The following is a 19182-nucleotide window of genomic DNA, read 5'->3' on the forward strand; positions in this document are numbered from 1 at the left end:
GGCCGAGGAGGAGAAAAAAAAAAAAAGCCCTTGGCCGCGGAGCCTGCTGGGAAGTGGAGTCTTTGCGGTGAGCAGCCTTGGAAGCTTTGCCGGGCGAGCAGCTTCGGCCGGAACTACCGTTCCCAGAAAGCATTGCACCTTTTGCAGGCTGGCAATTGGAACAAACGAAAAAGGGGCGAAGCAGCACGCACGGCACACACCGAAGCGAGGCGGGAGGGGGGGGCTTGAACCCGCCTGGGAGGAAAGGAGGAAGAGGAAGATCGGAGGAGGAGAAGCAGCTGACGGAAGGGAAGCGGGATCGCAAGCCGAGGTGCGCGGAGAGGACTAGCCGCTTGCGCTGGCCGCAAACTTTTGCGTGTAAGTTTGGGCTCGGCGGGCGACGGCGGATGCCAGCGGCGCAGTCCGGGGCTTGCTCTTCTCTCTCGCCGTCCCCCCCCCCGGGTTTGGGGGCCCGATCGTAGCTGCAGGGCCGCTGGGGAAGTTGGCAGCCTCTCTTGGGCGGGGAAGGGAGGCCGAGGGGAAAAGCCCTTGCCTCCATCGGACGGGCGGGTGATCTCCCGCGTCCCTTCGCTGGCTTCTTCTTAGGGGACTTGCTGTCATGATGATGATGATGATGATGATGATGATGATGATGATGATGATGATGATGATGATGGAGGAGAAGGAAGGAGGGGATCCCGCGCTATCTTGGATCGACAGATCTCTCTCTCTCTCTCTCTCTCTCTCTCTCTCTCTCTCTCTCTCTCACACACACACACACACACACACACACACAGAGAGAGAGAGAGACAGAGAGAGAGAGAGAGAGAGACAACAATTGCTGGGGGTTGAAGTTGCTTCCAAGCCCAACCAACCAACCAACCCGTCCTTGCCTTGCCTGTCCATCCCCCTTTATCCCAGGTTCCTGGTCACCACCTGGATGGCTGGTTTGGCCCATGGGGAGAGAGGCAAGGTTGACCCCACGTCCACCCCCACCCCATCTCTTTTTCCGAGGCCTGGCGTCCTCTTTTGGGTTGGGAGGCTGCAGATCATTGCCTCTCTCCCCTCCCCTTCCCCCCTTCTCCATCTGTTTTCCACCACGTTTCAGGGTTTGAAAACTGGTCCTCTGGGTCATGGCTGAAGATGCTTTTGCTGAGATCCTGCTGGAATTCCACACACACACACCCCTCCTCCGTCTTTGCAGATGGTTTCAGAGATAGCCGGGAGACCTGTTGATCCTGCATGAATCGTGTATTTGCTTTTTTTGGGGGGGAACAAGAGTGCGGGGCCAATCTCGTTTTTCCACTCTTTTTCCCATAGAGGTGATTATCGGAAAACCTTAGTGCCGAAACTCAAATTGAGTTTGGGCTGAAGAATATAGATTTCTTAGAGTATTCCATCAGTGAGCCTCAGCTGATCAGCATGTTTATTGAATGTATTGCTCCGTTGATTCCCTTGCAACATTCCTTGGCTTTGCTACTTAAAAAAAACATTAGTTGAATGTTTAAACCCTTAAATCTGCCTGCTTCTTTTTTCCCCAGCTTTAACTTTTCAATACTGTAACATCTTATGATTCTGGTGTATAAAATCCAATAAGCACATAACCCAAGATAAAACTAAGGTCTTCTTCAAGTCAAGTTCAACTTGAGATGAACACACTGATGGGGTTTTTGTGGCAGTCTGAAAAGTCTTTCAAAGGGGCAATTCTGCATCAGACCCGTAGGAAGCATCACATCACTCTTGTGGCAGGGAGTTCCTCCTGCTCAATTTATTTATTTTGCAGGCTGTCTAATACAGTCAGAGCGGGCTCTGAGCCTCCACCACTCTGATTAAAACAGAACACAGCAACTTAAATGAATTAAAACTAAATTCAATCATGAAGGCTTTCAGTCACATCTGCTGCCCTCTTATTGTCATTTTTCTCCCCAACTTTTGATTCCATCTGCAATTTGGGTCCTACTTTTGTCTTAATTCTGTGGACGATTTTACCATGATGTAACTCCCTGAGATTGAGGCAGGATATAAAAAAAATAATCAAATCAATAAATAGTGCTATATACAAGATCGAAATAATCCACAAAGCCATCAGGAGACAAGGATGGCATCTCACAACCCCCCCCGCCCCCACTTCTTGATACCTACAGGATGATGGACAATGTTTTTTTCGCAACTAATTGTCACTTTCCCCTGCTTCTTCACGCTTCTAATGCCTTGGCTCGATTCCAACTCCTAAGGCTTTTTCTGAGTTTATGTTCCAATATTTGAGGGGCTTCCACAACGAAGAGGGGGTCAAGCTATTCTCCAAAGCGCCCGAAGGCAGGACAAGAAGCAACGGATGGAAACTCATCAAGGACAGAAGCAACCTGGAACTAAGGAGAAACTTCCTGACACTGAGAACAACCAGTGGAACGACTTGCCTCCAGAAGTTGTGAATGCTCCAACACTGGAGGTTTTTAAGAAGAGACTGGACAGCCATTTGCCTGAAATGACATAGGTTTTCCTGCTTGAGCAGGGGGCTGGACTAGAAGACCTTCACGGTCTCTTCCAACTCCTGAATTTCCTAAGACCTGTAGGCCCACACTTTGGGACGATTGTACGACCTCTAGAGCCAAGACACAAAGGAGCTTCTCGTGATTCTCAGCTGAAAAATGGGCCATCAACTATATGCAGTTTTCTCCCAGTTAACCTCTCCCCCACCTCGGACGGCTTCGTAAAAAAAACACCAAAAAACTCTCAGTCATATCCCATGACTGAGATGCCACCTTATCTGTGCCACGTTGCAAGTGCCGCTTTGGGGCCACCATAACATTTGTTTGGTGTGGTGCCTTGTATCTTTGGTCATTGCTAGTATCATCATCATCATTATTGCCATTCTTCACAGCTGCATGAAAGCACGTGTATGTGTGTGTGTGTGTATAATTCCTTGTTTTTAAGCTGCAAGAAGCAGATTTTGGACCAAAATGCTTGTTATTTTTTCCCCTCTTCAATATAAGCTGATTTGCTCTGTAGTAGTCTTATCCTTGTGTCAATGAGCTTGACATTGCACCAATATGGGGAAAAGTTACGGATATTGGCATATCCTCACGGGCTCCACCTCAACATGTGAGCAGGGCAGAGCTGGTACTTGCTGGGTTTCTTCTTAAATTTTGACGAGCTTTCTATATTGCCTCTCATGAACGCCGCCGGGAGAGAGAGAGAGAGAGAGAAAGAGAGATTAAAAATGTATGACAGAGAGGAGCAGAGTTGTTATTCCACCTAACAGTAAAACCACAAGAGATTTGATTTGATTGCTTGCAACGTTGTCAGCTTAAATTGTAGCCTCGGTAACTGATGTGTGAGCAAGTTTCGTCTCGGCAATCTCTTTTGCTTGAAACAAATTGTTGAAGCTAAAGATGACTTATGTTCCCAAAGCAGCATTTCGACCCCTGATGGGGGACAGCAGAATTAAAAATCCCCTTCGGGCAGAGCTGGACTCCATGGCCTAGCCTCCCATCTCTGGATTTCCGTGTGGTCTCCTCTCCCAAAACTAGTCATGCCCAACCCTGCTCGGTTTCCCAACCAAGGTTGGTCCCTTGGCAGAGGCCTGACACAATTAGAAGCACCAGAACATGCGGAAGGACCCCTGCAGAACTTCTATTTTTGGCAAATTGGTCAACCTGTTAAGAGGGTCACTGCTACCAAGCCGCCATCCTTACGTCGTGGGGCTTGGCTCCTTTTGAACTGCTTTACACACCGGCATGAGCGAACAGACTACAACATTTCCTGAAAACGTTAACGTGGTCAGACGTCAGTAACTGGAAAAAAAAGCAGGGAGAGTTCAGGTTCAGAATGGATGCAGAGGTAAGTTGCTGAACAGAGGCATTCAGCCGTCAATAAAAATTGGGCGCATCTCTGGATGAGTCTCTGGCGCTGAAAAGCTGGACTTTTGAACTGCTATTTTGGTCCTGCCTCTTTCGAGGAAACGTCTCCCGGCTGCGATCCGCAGCTTGTCATTTTGAGGGTGGTGGCGGCGATGGTGCCAGAATGGAGGAAAACGTCCACCCCATTGCTGCCTGACCTTGATATACCCCCCTCCCCTTCCCCACATTAGCCTTTTTCTGCTGGCAAAATTGCTCCATCCAAACAGGCCTGTTTGACAAGGGTAGGAGTCTGCAAAGAAACCTGCTGAGAGCAATGTGGGTGAAAGAGGAGGGTGGAATTGGCTTGGCTCCCAAGAAAGAGAAAAGCCGTCTCTTTCTCTCTGCCTTACAAAACCTTTGCAAAGTCCCTTTGAAGGCTGCCAAATCCTACTTCGTCCCAGGATACTTTATCCCGGAATTCTGCGGTTGATGAAAAAAAAAAAAAAAGGATTGCGCCTCTGGATTTCGAACCCCCCACCCTCATTCCCCTCTTTATGCGTATCAGTCCAGTAAAATCCAAAAGGCCTTGATTTGCTTTCATCATTTCTGACTTTGAAACTGCAGATCTTTTTTTTTTTTGGCTAAAGAAGTACTGTTTTCCTCTTGTCTTGTGAAACGCAGGACCTTTCGAAAAATGTTGCTTCTCCTCCAGGCACAGGATTGTCCTGTTGAACCTCTTTCCTCCCCCCCCCCATCTTTTAGGGTGATGTAAACTGAAGATTTGACCGAAATCTGCAACAGGCTGTCATCTGTGGAAGCCTTAAAACAGCAAAAGATTGCAAGCTCTGTCTTAACAGGTAATTTCTGATAAGTTATGTTCTTTTATTTCATGTTTTTACGTTATATATATATAAAAGGTAAAGGTTCCCCCACACATGCGTGGTAGTCGTTTCCGACTCTAGGGGCCGGTGCTCATCTCCGTTTCAAAGCCGAAGAGCCAGCGCTTGTCCCAGGACGTCTCCGTGGTCATGTGGCCGGCATGACTAGATGCCAAAGGCGCACGGAACGCTGTTACCTTCCCACCGGAGCGGTCCCTATTTTTCTACTTGCATTTTTATGTGCTTTCGAACTGCTAGGTTGGCAGAAGCTGGGACGCGTAACAGGCGCTCACTCTGCTACGTGGCACTCGGGATTCGACCCGCCTAACCCACTGAGTCACCAATTGGGCTTAATCTGAGTTAAAATTGACTTAGAATACTTTTGGGGAATGTTCAGTAGTTTGCAGGAAATGCTTACTTAGTTAAAGGCAATTTGCTAAGCTAGTGATTTTGCAATAGATCCTTATGACCAACCAATTTGTAACACAGCGGTAAACTGAATTGGTTCCCTTTTTGATCCTTTTTCTTCTTCACTGACATTTCACTTCCAGAATAGATAATAACGTGTGGGGGAACTTTCAGCTTGCTTTGCTTCGGTTCTGTGCTATTATACATCTGAAAATTTGGGGTTTTACTTTTTTTTAAAAAAAAAAAACAGTTTCTTTCCTGCATCACAAACCAATAACATTTCCCCACATCACTCCGCCTCTTCCTTTACAAAATTTGTTCCATCCCAGCTGATTATGTCTTACTTTGTATGATAAGGGAGAACTGGATTAATCTCTTGCGGCTTTTAATGTGAAGGTTAACTCCTGCCAGTTTTAATCCCTCTTAAGGCTTGGGTGTTAACGCTTTTCTCAGTTTAAAAGGCTTCCTAGTGTAAAAACCTCGCTCTCGATATTTTAAAGCAGAAGGTAATCTGCCAGGCAGATCTGCACACTCGTGTTTTTTTTAATCGCCAGTACGTGAATATAGCAGTAGGAGTATGACACAGAGAGAGAGATCTTCTGTAAAAAAAAAATGTGGCTTTCTAAGGATTTTCCATTCCCTTTCTGGGAAGAAAGGAAGTTTGTTTCCCACAGTTGGCTTAAAACCCTCGGGGTGGTGGTGTGTGGCTTTCTCATTTTGTCTCAAACTTAGATTAAAGCCAGTTGGAGACAATGCCTAACTGCAGTTGCATCTGCACAGGCAACCAACAAGTGTGAAAAGAAAGGGCAGCATTCAATACAGCCGGAGAAGTGGCTGAGCTGTGATCTCCTCTGTGGGAATCCTAACATGCCGGCTGGGATCCCACAGTTGGGAAGGATCCTAGAGGTCACTCAGTCCAACCCCTTGCTGACTGTAGAACTCACTATGTGGTGAGCCGCTCAGTTCTTTAATCCGCGCAGATCCTTCAGATCCTCTGCAGTTTCACTTCGATGTCGGGGTGTCATTGACACCCAGTGGCAGATAATACATCTCATTACTGCTGATTCGGGGTTCACCTTAAACCACAGGGCAGAGGAGGAGGAGGAGATCAGCTCTGCTTGGCTATTTTGCCTAATAAGTCCCAGATAGTTTGTTTTTTCCCCAAATGCTCTTTTTTTTAAGCGCACCCCTTTTACAGGCTGCGGCAGAAAAACTTCTTTGACTCTTGATTTCAGACTACCTGCCAAAGCCAGGAGGAGGATCCTGCTTCAAGGAAAAATTGTAAGACATTTCTTTCTTTCTTTCTTTCTTTTTTTGGTTTCCTTTTGAAACCAAGCGGTGTGACCTTCACTCATCTATTTTTATCAAAACCAGGTCCTCCAAGCGAAGGTAGCCACCCATTGTTTTAAATTTATGACTCCAGCTGTTGCATTTCAGAAGAAAACCTGATAAACATATTCAGCCCAGCCTACCTGTGGCTTCTGAAACGTGACCGAGCCGGGGTGTGGAGCTTAGCCCGAAATATTTTTACACTTGCTGTAATGCGGAAGAGGCAAGGTGCCCTCCTGCTTGAAATAGTTTTAGGACCCAGTCTAATTTTAGGCCAGACTAAAAATAGGAGAAGATGAAGCTAAAATAATTTCTAACTCTCCCCCCCCCCCCCCCGCCCTTTTGAAGCACCGCAGTGGATAGGCAGGCGTGCATGACTGTGAGGCTTCATGTTAGGATGGGAATCAAAGCCCCAAAGTTGCCGGTTATGTGAAACTAGAATTCATTCTTTGTTTGCAAATGTTTTACCCAAATCAGAATATAAGCCAACATCAAGCCAGGCTTGATGCTGTGATTCCTGGGTGAGTTGGAGTAGCGTTGACCAATATGTTCCCCTTAATTTAGCCCGTCGCTCTGAGCAGCGTGGATAGGACTAGATGACCTTAGTGGCCCCTTCCAATTTTATTTACTACCAATCTTCATTTTTAAATCTTATTTAACAATCCTTGGTTTAAGTGAAATGTCGTTCTGAGGACCAGAATGGTATTGGTCGTTATAACTGGGCGGGAAGGATCTAGATTCGGCTTCAAGTTCAGTCAGATTTAGTCACCTTCTCAGCCTGGTCTGCTCTGCAGGGTTATTGTGAGGCTAAAACAAAGGATGCTTTGCATTCTCTGCAGCAAAGAAGAGATAATGATTTTATTTTACTTTTTTTAAAAATTGTCCAGGCATCGTCCATGTTTTCTTCTCTACAACGTGAATCTGCCTGCCAGTGGCCAAGCTGAGGGTCCCAGGCTCAGCGATGGACTCTGACCCCTACGCGAGCATGCAGATCGGCATGCGGGTGGTCCGCGGGGCTGACTGGAGGTGGGGAAGCCAGGACAACGGCGAGGGCAACATAGGGACGGTGGTGGAGATTGGCCGGCAAGGCAGCCCAGCTACTCCCGATAAGACCGTGGTGGTCCAATGGGATCACGGGACTCGCACCAATTACCGGACCGGATTCCAGGGAGCGTATGATCTTCTGCTGTATGATAATGCACAGATAGGTACTTTCTCCCCCCCCTCCCACCTGCTTCAAGCCCGAATTATGAGTTACATTGGGACCAGAACGTTTTTTTTGTTAAGCAAGGTGGCGAAGTAAGCTGTGCCGGATTTTACGACCTTTTTTTTTTTTTTTTTGCCAGGGTTGTTAAGCAAATTACACAGCGGTTAAAGAATCCTAATTCTGGGAAGGTCCCAAATGCCGAATCGTGTAGCCCTCCCTGGCAACCGTCCTAAGTTTTTCTGCCTGCCTTAACGCTCCCCAAATGTTGGATCACCTGACGGTGGGGATGCTACCGTGGTTGCAGATGCGAGGGCCAAATCCTAAGTCTTTTTTTTTCCAAATTTTTACCAAACGGTCGCTTAACCAAAGAGTCGTAAGTCAAGGTCTGCCTATATCGGACATCTCTGAATGTTTAATGAGAGTTAGAGGCCCTCCTGCTGGAAGCGCAGGGCAGGACTCGTAACCTTCATTCAAACGATTTGGTCTTATCCTACCTTTCCTATGGTTTGGTCCTGTCCTATTATTGCAGGCGTGGTCTGAACCATTGCAAATATCCCCCCCCCTTTTTTTTTAATCCTCTCCCCACCTGGGTCTCTTTCTGCTCTGGACATGGCTGTAACCCAAAGTATGTTTCGGCTCTTCTCCTAGGGGTCCGCCACCCTAACATCATCTGCGATTGCTGCAAGAAACACGGCATTCGTGGAATGCGATGGAAGTGCAAAGTCTGCTTCGACTACGACTTGTGCCTGCACTGCTACATGAGTAACAAGCACGACCTCTCTCATGCCTTCGAGCGCTACGAAACCGCCCACTCGCAGCCGTAAGTCCTCTCGACAGACTTGGAAAGATGGAAGGAAACTTACTTCCTTTTAATTTTCCATTTTTTTCTTTTAGGGGGTTCGTTTTTAATTAAATACCACAGAAAAAGACAAAAATCAACCCAGTAACATCCTCCTCCTCCTCCTCCTCCTCCTCCTCCTCCTCCTCCTCCTCCTCCTTCTTCTTCTTCTTCTTCTTCTTCTTCTTCTTCTTCCGCCATGTCCGTTATCGGACGTTGGCGATCGCGTCGGCGATCCTGTTTTTATCAGCAGCTGCACGAAAAAGTGCTGCTGTTTTGCCCAAACCAGTCCCTTAGATTTTGAAGCCACGATGTTCCTCTTTGGCCTGGACCTTTTTTTTTTTGCCTTCAATCTTTTCCTGCAGGATTAAATGGAGTATTTTTGTGGGTGTCGCATGATATGTCCGAAATATTCTAACTCCCATTTTTAAAAGCCCCATCAAGAGGCTGCCCTTTTGACCCAATTCTAGTGTTGATTGAGGTTGCTAGAGGTGGAATGAATAGCCTTATTTAAGGAGCCTGAATCATTGTAGCTTCATAGGTAAGCGTATCCCTATCCATGCAACAGATGGGAAAAAAATAATAATCAGGTTTCTGCTTTTCCTTCCAGAGTCACTGTAAGCCCACGACAGAATTTGCCACGCGTTGCTTTAAAGGGGATCTTTCAAGATGCAAAAGTCGTCCGGGGGCCTGACTGGGAATGGGGAAGTCAGGATGGTAAGGATCTTTCAGCTGACTTTCTTTGGGGATGCGTTGAAAAAAAAATGCTTCTTTTTCACCTTTGCTGTCCTGGAGGAACATTTATAAACCTTCAAATGTCAAGAGAATGATTTTTTTTAACATCCCCGCTTGAAAAAAAATAGCATATCAAGGGTACCTGAACCCCTTGCATGCTTCATTTCTGAATGCAAGGAGCAATCAGGTAAAAGAATGTCTCTGTAGCTGGAATACACACACTTCAGAGTGCTGAGCAATTCTCTCGTCTACAGGTGGTGACGGTAAAATTGGCCGCGTGGTGGATATCCGTGGTTGGGATGTGGAGACGGGGCGGAGCGTGGCCAGTGTCACCTGGGCTGATGGTACTACCAACGTCTACCGAGTCGGTCACAAAGGGAAAGTGGACCTAAAATGTCTCACGGAAGCATCAGGGGGTTTTTATTACAAGGAGCATCTTCCTAAATTAGGTATGTGTGGACCGTTAAAAATAAAATAAAATAAAATGATTAGGAAGCATCAGCTATCCTTAATCTCTGCCCCCTCAGCTGGGCCTTGCTGAGAATTCTGGTCCCCTCTAGTGGACTACAAGCTTCCATAATCATCAGCTGGGCCTTGCTGGGAATCCTGGGGGTTGTTATCCAGCCCCTTCCCAAGTGAAGAGGTGGCTGTCACAGGGAGACGGTAATTTACACCTAGCGCAAGTCTTAAAAGTTGCCAAGGTTGGACAGCCCTGCCTTAAATACCTTCTGATTAGGTCTGATATTTTTGTCTTTTTTAAAAAAAATCTTCCGCACCCTCGTCCTTTTTCCAGGCAAGCCAGCCGAGTTGCAGAAAAAAGAGAGCACGGAGGGACACCCGTTCCAACATGGGGACAAGGTCAAATGCCTCCTAGACATTGACATTTTGAGGGAGATGCAGGAAGGCCACGGAGGCTGGAACCCCAAAATGGCTGAGGTAAGTTTCTGCAAATGTCCGCCCTTTGGTTTGGAAAAGGGCAGGATCTCTTACAAATAACGTGGCCAGTAACTTTTAGAGGACAATGCCAAATGACCGGCCCCGCTCTTGAGCAGCAAGGATTGTGGGGGGTGGGTGGGTTGGTTATTATTATTATTATTATTGGTTATTTTTTCCTGGCTTCTTCAGTTTTCCTCTCCCCACCCCATGCTTCTTCCTTCTCTTTGCTTCCTTCCCCAAGTTCATTGGCCAGACAGGATCAGTACATAGGATCACAGACCGAGGAGACGTGAGGGTCCAGTTCAACAACGATATTCGTTGGACGTTTCACCCTGGAGCGCTGACCAAGGTGGGTAAAGCTCATTCCCTGGGCAAATTATTCTAAAACTCGGGATGTGGGCCGATGCACGTACTAAGCCAGGATGGGTATTTAAGCACTGGGAAGGAAGACCATCAGGAAATCTCATTGGAGCATGCCCACTCTTGGAGAATTCATCTGTTTAAGAAAAATAATAACAACAACAACCATAATAATCTCTCCCTGATTTCCTCTGACATTAACCAAGTCCCAAAGCCAGAAAATGTAGAAAAATTTCCTTTCTTCTCCCTTGTAGCTTAACACCTTCTGGGTTGACGACGTCGTGAGGGTGATCGAGGACATGGAAACAGTGAAACAGCTGCAAGCCGGTCACGGAGAATGGACGGACGAGATGAAAGCGGTGAGCGCCCTTCCCTTAACACTCCTTTTTTCTTCTTTTTTTTTTTGCTTCCCTTTCCTTGCATCGATCTGAATTTAAAAACCACCTCAACCGTGTCCTCAACACTTTTTCAACCTGATGGTTGATGGGAGAGGCCAGGAGACAAATTATCTGCTCCCCGGCGTTTTGTTCGCTCCCGGTTCCTTTTGGCTGAGCTCAAGAGACCACACGGACTTCTTTCTTTTCCCGGCTTACAGATCCTGGGCCACATCGGTAAGGTGATCAAAATCTTTGGGGACGGAGATTTGCGAGTGTCCTTTGCCGGCCAGTCCTGGACTTTCAACCCAGCCTGCCTGACAGCCTATCAAAGAGAGGAAGACGCAAACCTTATGACCACGCAGGACGCCAGGGAGTCGAAAAGTGAGGGAGAATTTTTTTTTTACCCCCGATTCTTTGCCAAAAGAGGGCAGAAAGCGAGTGCCGTTCAAGTCGTATTTGGTACATCAGGAATTAGCTGAGGTGCAGCAAAAGCTTTTTTAATCCAAATTGCCCGGGAAATGAGGAGGATCTTTAGCTGGCCTTCTCGACTGGCTGGTGATATTTGTATTTTGTGTGTGTGTGTTTGTTCATTTTCATAGGTTCCTTGGTTTCCGTGGTGGGACGGTTGCTCTCCCAAAAAATGGAGGCCGATAGCCCGGGCCGCCTGGTGGTTGAGGCAGCTCAGGGGAACATCGGCAAAGTTCGGGACTTGATTCAGAAGTATCCCGACAAGGCAAGTGGCCTCTGAGGAACGTTCTCTGGGTCAGATTCAGATGAATTGGGAAAACGACACTCCCCCCTTCGCCCACCCCAAGAACAAGCTGATGGCAGTTGGCCTTGAGAGTGTCAGCTGGCCAATCCTGTGAACAGACGCTAAATCTCCTCCCCAGGTGGATGTGCAGAACCAGGGCAGGACGGCCTTACAGGTGGCATCGTACGTAGGGCAGATGGAAGTGGCAAAGCTCTTGCTCCAGGCCCATGCGAATATCGACCTGTGGGATGAAGAAGGCGACACAGCCCTTCATTACGCAGCTTTTGGGTGAGTGGTCCTCGCTGAGAGCTATGGGGCAGGGCTCCCCTTGCAGGGAACACGACTGTGAGAAGGGGTACGGGGAAGGCTTTTCCCAAAAGAAACAGCTGCTCTCTGAAAGTGAGGCTTCCAAATAAAACATAAACGACTAATAAATGCCACACACACACACACACACCCTGGGGTTTCCATTCAGAAGGCGCGACATACAAGGAAGAAGGGATGGGGAGGGAGGAGGAGGGAAAAATAAGCCAACGTCCGCAGGGTTATACTTCTGAACTTAGCCAGCTAAGATGGAGACTCTTCCAGGAACATGAGGGGATGGTTGCTTGCTAGATAACAGCTGAAGGGGGGGGGTCCAAAGCAGCTGCCCTTTGGGGCCCCCTATTTCTCACTCAATGGAGTTGTGGCGGTGGCGAAGCAGGAGGAAGATGATGAACACGGCTTAGCATCCTTCCCCATTTCCAGCCTTTTAAAGAACAACAACAAAGAAATGAGTGCAGCAGGTGAAGGATTTTATTTGTAGTTCATTTCTCTTCCCCTCCTTTCGTGTCTTTGCCACTTACACTTTTCCGCGACCCAGAAATCAAGCGGACGTCGCCCGGTTCCTGGTCAGCAAAGGCGCCAACCCGGATCTTCTGAACGCCACCAGCTGCACGGCCTTGTACGTCGCGGTCAACCACGGCTTCACGGAGGTCGTGAAAGCCTTGTGCGAAAGCAACTGCGATGTGAATTTGCCGGTGAGTCTTTCTCTTTGGGGAATCACCGCTCCGGAAGCCCTTGAGTCTCTCTGAGTGGTCTCCCATCCCTCCCCCCATTTTTTTTTTTAGCTTTTGGCTTCAGTTTGAGTGGAAGGTTTATTTTATAAAAAAAAATCAATCTACATTGAGAGTTCACCACTGTTTGGCTATGTCAACGCCTTCGCTGTGCCTTCAGGGTTCTTCGGGCGAAACCCCCCTTCACTATGCCATCACTGCCGACTTCAAATGCATCATCGAAGCCCTCACCGAGGTCCCCGGCATTGATTTTACCATCCAGAATCAACAAGGATTCAACCTGTTGCACCACGCAGCCCTGAAAGGAAACAAGCTGTAAGCAAGAGATGAGTAAAGGCTGATATAATCGGAGTTGACTTCCAGGACATTAGCACAGGCAGGCTTCAAGGTCCTGGGGAAAGGTGCCTGACGCAGAAATGCCGTTGAACGCACCAAGCCCCTGAAAGGGCAGAGGAGAGGTCATTTGGCCTGCCAAGAGAATTATGCAAAGAGCAGAGAGGGGCCAAAAGGCGGCGGGTGTGTGTGTGTGTGTTGGCTTGGGGAATGTGCTGTTTCTTCAAGAGGCCACCGTGTACATGCGCCCTAATAAAGGCAGGCGATTTTTTTGGCACTAATGAAGGGGAATCTGCGTCTGTGTCCCAGGATAATGTTGCCGGATCCAATCTTGAGTCGGTCAACAGGACCGGAGGTTTAGTCTTCCGAGCTATCGGATTCGTGCCGGGCGCCCATCATCCTTGGCAAACTTCCCTCTCACCAGATCATGGAGAGAGAGAGAGAGAGATATGTTTCCTGAGGATGATGGGCATCAGCACGAATCCGATAGCTTGGAAGACTAAACCACTGGTCACCGTGATCCGCTCAGATTGGATCCTGTGATCTTTTCACCTCTGGCAGCATCATTCCATGATTTCGGGAAGACACAGGGCGGGGCCGATCCTACAGAATTGGGGAAGCAGATGCCAAAAATCACTTCTGGGGTCGGCTGAGCTGATTTCCCTCTTCATGACAATCCGTACCCTAAATGCACATTTTTTTTCTTCTTTTCTTACGTGTCTTTCTCTCTCTCTCTCTCTTTTTTTCCTCCCTTGGCTGTCCTCTTCCCCACCCCCACCCTAACCCCGGTCAGAGCGATCAAGAAGATCCTCGCAAGGGCTCGGCAGCTGGTGGACGCCAAAAAGGACGATGGGTTCACGGCCCTGCATCTCGCTGCCCTCAACAATCACAAGGAGGTGGCAGAGATTCTAATCAAGGAGGTCAGCGTGAGGAGAAATGATTGGGGCGATGGGGGTGTGGAGACTTGCTGTGCTTGGGGAAGTCGCCTGCCCCGCCAGCTGAGGGTGCTATTTATAAGGTCTGCTCAGAAGCCTGGGATCTCCTGGTGGTCTTCCAACCAGGCCTGTTCTGCTTAGGTTCTAAATGAGGGTTAGGGTTAGGGTGGAACTGAAGGCATCCGCCTCTCCCCCCAGGGCCGCTGCGATGTCAACCTCAGGAACAACCGCAACCAGGCGCCCCTGCACCTGGCCGTCACCCAGGGCCACCTGGAGATGGTGCAGCTGCTGGTGAGCGAAGGCGCCGACGTCAATTCCGAAGACGAGGACGGCGATACCGCCATGCACATCATCCTGGAGAGGGAGCACCTGGTCTCCGCCCTGGTCGAGCAGCAGCCGGGCCGAGAAGACAGCCTCTTCTCCAAGGTGGGGGGGGCCCTCGGACCGGGGAGCGTGGGGCCGGCGTTTGCATTCTGGGGGGGCTCCCTTCCTGTGAGGAAGAGGAAGGAGAAGCTGAAGGCCAGCGCCCCCCCCTGCTCTCTGCCTTCGGTTTGTGTTTGGGGATCAGGGCGATGAGTTACACCTTCCCTTCCCCTCCACTTCTGGACTCGTCAAATGGAATACAGGAAGTCCTCGGCTTAACGGCCACAACTGAGCCCGAAGTTTCTGTTTACAACCCTGGGGGATGACCATTGGGGGTGACGCTGCAATCAATGGTCGTTAAGTGTGGAAAAATGATCACCGGTCCCTTTTTTCAGTGGGGCTGTCATCTTGAACGTTCGCTAAACGAATGGCCGTAAGTCAAGGACGACCTGTATTTAGTCTTTAGTGCCACGTTGACCGATGCCGATAAAGGTTTTAGCCCAGGATCCGTTTCTCCATAACACACACAGCCCTGTGAGGTGGGCCGGCTCAAGTAGTGAACCTGAGGCAGGGTTATTCTGAATTGATTCCTTCTGCCTCAAGGTTGTAATCGCTTCTCCGAGTCCCCCTTTTCGCTGCTCCCCCTTCCTTTCCCCTCCATGGCTCTCTCACCCCAAATTATTCTTCTTTTTCCGGTCCTCTTGCAGCTCCAGGCCTCCGGTTTCCTCGGCAACACCCAGCTGAATGTGGGGACCGCCTTGGCCTGCTACCTGGCCCAGCACGGGGCTGACGTCCACTATGCCAACCACCGGGGCAAGTCTCCGCTCGACCTCGTCTCGGACGGGAGCATCGCGCACCTCATCCAGAACTTCTCCCAGAAATACAGGTGGGGGTCGGTCCCAGCGTCTCCCCCTCTCGACTTCGTCCTCCTTGCAACTGCCAGGAAGGCCCCCTGACTTGCAGCGTTCTTTCTGGCTAGCAGCGAGGGGTCCACTCTGAGCCCAGAAATGGTCCGGATGTAATATTTGCGTCGACTGTCCCGTTGGCATAGACCAGGGGTAGGCAAAACCTTGGCTCTTTTATGACTCGTGGACTTCAACTCCCAGAATTCCTGAGCCAGCACGGCTCAGCTTGGAAACCTTTCGCTTTCCCCTCAGCCTGGCTGGCTCGGGAATTCTGGGAGTTGAAGTCCACGAGCCATAAAAGAGCCAAGGTGGCCTACCCCTGGCATCGGCAGAAAAAGACACGGCTGGGACATAGGCTTACCGAGAGCGCCTAATTTTACGGACAGATCCATAGAGGTCTGTACGAAGCGAAGCCAGCTCTAAAGGTTCCCGCAGACGGCAGCCTTGGTAAATTTCCCCCTTAGGCCACCCGCTGTCCATGGTCCTCCAATCCAAGGCTTCCTTTGCGTTTTGGAAAACCAGTCTGCGCCGTTCGGAGTGTTCCCACAACACGACTTTGAAGTGAAGGGGCTTTCACAGGGCCCAGCCAACTCCCTCTATTCCTCAGCCCCTCTCAACTCTTCCCCCCGACAAGGATTTCACTCCCCACCCACCCCCCTTCAGAGAGAGAGAGAGAGAGAGATGGCCTCCGCTGCACCCGGCGAGTCTCCATTTCGAAATTGGCCGCCCCGAGTGGTCCTTGCGCCCTTCCCATGAAGGACTCGTGGGTCTCAGCTGCCAAAGAGGGTGTTGGATTCTGCTCGTTGGCAGCCACCCCCTGACAAGGCCAGGCTGCCCTCTGGCCTGACGTGGCCCCCTCTTTCTGTCCCTCGGCTGCAGAGAGCAGCAGGACTCCTCGGACGGCTGCACCGTGACCAGCAGCCTGAGGAGAGTCCACACCACCCCCAACACCATGACGAACCTCAGCGTGCCAAAAGTGGCGGCCCCTTCGGAGTGCTTGGTTTGCTCGGAACTGGCGCTGCTGGTCCTCTTCTTCCCTTGCCAACACAGCATCGTCTGCGAAGGTACCGCTGCCCTTAAGCCCCGTCTTCCCTGCCCTGTCGCTGAAGCATCTGCTTCTTACTTTTCCTGGGGGTTGTGGTTGTCGTTGTTGTTTTCCCGAAAGCAAGGAATGAGAGTTTGCAGGAAGCTTGCACAAAGCTAATGTCTCTTCCCCCCCCCCACTCTTACCTCTCCCAATTTCTCCCGGTAAATAAAGAGTGTTCCCGAAGAATGAAGAAATGCATCAAGTGCCAAGTCACGATTACCAAAAAGCTAAAGCAAGGTGAGCGCGATTGCTTGAGTGGCTTTGCGGGCCCGTCCCCGTCGCTTTCAGCCAAGCGGGGTGGGGTAGAGGCGGCACTGGGAGCATCCCATCGTTACAGTCAGCATTCGTGAACGATGAGGCAGAAAGAGACTTCCTTTGCCTTCCTCATCTGGTTTTTCCCCTGGGTTGCATTTTTTGGTCACTTGGAAGCATAAGGGGCACGGCTAGGGCAGATTTTTTGTTTTTTGTTTAATAAGTCACAATCGCTCGTTCGCTTGTTTCCTGAACCCCAGGTTTTTGTTGTTGTTGTTGTTGTTGTTTGGTCACACAAATGCTACCCTTGCATTTAGTTTAGTTTCATTAGTCGGGTTGTACACGCAGTTTGCAAACGATGCCGAGCAAACAAGCCAGCTGTTGCTTAGACTAGCCTGTGAGTCTTAAGTGTTGGTTCAGGCCAGAAATTGTTTCCAGAAATTTCCCAGAAACAAATGAGAGATAAACCACAGTTGAGAGAAAAAAGCTTCCCCAAGGACAGGATTTATAAGTAAAATAAATCAGGGTGGATTAGAGGCTTGTCTTTCTCCCCCCCTGCCCTACACACACACACACACACACGGATGATTTTCTGCACTTTTGCCCTTAGCCCCAAGCGACACATTTCCCATCCTAGCAGGATTTTCCCGCCAGCTGGGAAATTCACATGGAATGAAAAGATGCTTAGAAAGGGGATCGTGTGTGTGTGTGTGTGTGTCCTTTCTCACACCGCCTTCCCCATCTCACCCCTCCCGCTCTCCCTGCCACAGACAACTCTGAAGTGGACGGTGGGTCGGGCCCCGAGGTCACCAACCAACAGAAGCTGATGGAGGATTTACAGAGCCGCTATAGGCAGATGGAAGAGCGGATCACCTGCCCCATTTGCATCGACAGCCAGATCAAAGTGATCTACCAGTGTGGACATGGGTCCTGCCAAGAGTGCGGCGTGGCCTTGAACGTCTGTCCCATCTGCCGACAGGCCATCCGCGAGAGGATCCCTATTTTCGTTTGAGGACTGGCTCTGGCTTTGCCACCCCAAACCCCGCTATCCTGCCCCTCCCTCCTTTGGGTTCGAATTCTACTTCGGTTGGGAGAGTCTGTAGCGGGCCAGAGAGAAGATCCGAACTACAGAGACTTGGGCTGGGAGATGTAGAATAACAGCTTTTCCTTCATAGCTTTCTCCAGTGTCAAAAAAGGGAGCAATCTTCCCAAAAGAGCATGTTTCCTTCCGTCCCATGGAAAAGCAATATTCTTGCACTTTAAAAGGCGGGGTCGGGGTCTGGCTCCGCCCTCCTGTCATGGGGGGGGCAGCCCACAGAAGAGTTGGTGCAGCACCAGCCTGGGTGTCGGGAAGGTGAATGGAAAAGGGATTTTTTCCATCAGGCCAAGGAAGCCCTGATGGAGAGAAGGATGGGTGTGGACATGTGTGTTTGTGTGTGTGTGAGAGAGAATGGGTGTGTCCTTCAACATGAAGTTGTGAATGTTTGCTGGCAAAAAATACAACACGTCTGCACAAGCCTTTTTTCTATGGGCTGGTAGCATTTCTTCCTTACACGCAATTACATGAGTCTCACAAGAAGGGGCTCTTAACGAGGGAGCCAAAACGGTGGTCATCAAGTCCAAACCCCTGCTCATTCAGACAAATGGCTGTCCAATCTCTTAAAAACCTCCAGTGATTCATTGTCCTCACTGTCAGGAAATTCCTCCTTAGTTCTAGGTTGCTTCTCTCCTTGGTCAGTTTCCATCCGTGCTTTGGAGAATAGACTGGTCCCCTCTTCTTTGTGGCAACCCTTCAGATAGTCATAGTGTGGGGAGGAGGGAAGGCAATCCTAGAACACAGAAATCGGCCTTAGAAATTCCCCCACAAGGTTCAGTGGACACCCAGTGGAGAGGAGCCGGGAGCCCAAGGCATAATTACAATGAAAAGATGAAAAATTGGTCCGGGAAGCACTAATAAAAGTGAAAGAAACGCTCCAGGTAGCCGTTGATAGGAGTCAGATGGTGATCCTTTGGTAACCATTTGAGGCAAGGCCTCCAGTAGGGCTGTGGCTCTTTGTTGGAGGGTGAAGAGAGCCTCAGGGGCAGCGTACCTTCAAGCCTCCATTCACAAAACCAAGTATGTCAGAAAGGCAAGCCCTGGGTATGATGGACTTAGCCTCCCAAGGCAGACATTTTCATCACCCAGGAGAGCGGCTACATGGATGAACAGTCAGCTGTGCAGGTCGGACTGGACAGGATGATTCTGGACCAGGGTAGCAAATCCTGGGTCAAACCCACCAGATCAACTGTTGTAGCAATTTGGTTGCTTAGCCCAAATTTAAACTCTGATCACCCCAACTGCATGATTATTCTGTATTCAAGGAAACGGGTCAGTATTTCAAGACCTTGAGCTATATAAGGCTGCAAAAGTGAAACCTGAACAGGGCAAAGGGTTACAACTCTTCATAGCGCAGGGTGTGAAACAGTACCCGCCTTGGTTATTTTGGGCACAGTGGACTGAAAGGGACTACAAAGACCATATAAAGCACAGGATATGAAAAGGATGCACCCCTGTGGTTATTTTATACATAGGACCCTGAAAGGGACTACAAAGACCATCTATATAGCACAGGGCA

The 19182-nt window shown here is 49.4% G+C and overlaps 1 protein-coding gene across 3 annotated transcripts; it reads left to right on the forward strand.

Annotated features, from left to right (window-relative positions):
- The first annotated feature begins 167 nt into the window (after positions 1-167).
- Positions 168-18088, forward strand: MIB2 (MIB E3 ubiquitin protein ligase 2). Of its 3 annotated transcripts, none has more exons than XM_083375674.1 (21): positions 169-357; positions 4531-4675; positions 6340-6385; positions 7321-7641; positions 8289-8460; positions 9089-9195; positions 9468-9662; positions 10007-10149; positions 10391-10498; positions 10764-10868; positions 11105-11267; positions 11486-11619; positions 11777-11925; positions 12500-12656; positions 12853-13007; positions 13819-13945; positions 14159-14386; positions 15031-15209; positions 16108-16292; positions 16487-16552; positions 17338-18088. In XM_083375674.1, the coding sequence occupies exons 4-21, from the start codon at positions 7395-7397 to the stop codon at positions 17577-17579; spliced, it is 2862 nt and encodes a 953-aa protein (XP_083231800.1). In that variant the 5' UTR covers positions 169-357; positions 4531-4675; positions 6340-6385; positions 7321-7394; the 3' UTR covers positions 17580-18088. The 3 variants fall into 3 exon arrangements, with proteins under 3 accessions (XP_083231801.1, XP_083231800.1, XP_083231799.1); XM_083375673.1 differs by having other exon boundaries at positions 4581-4675; XM_083375675.1 differs by lacking the exon at positions 6340-6385 and having other exon boundaries at positions 168-357; positions 4581-4675.
- The last annotated feature ends 1094 nt before the right edge of the window (positions 18089-19182 follow it).

The sequence above is a fragment of the Vipera ursinii genome (assembly GCF_947247035.1).
Source record: "Vipera ursinii genome assembly, chromosome: 17".
Taxonomy (NCBI): domain Eukaryota; kingdom Metazoa; phylum Chordata; class Lepidosauria; order Squamata; family Viperidae; genus Vipera; species Vipera ursinii.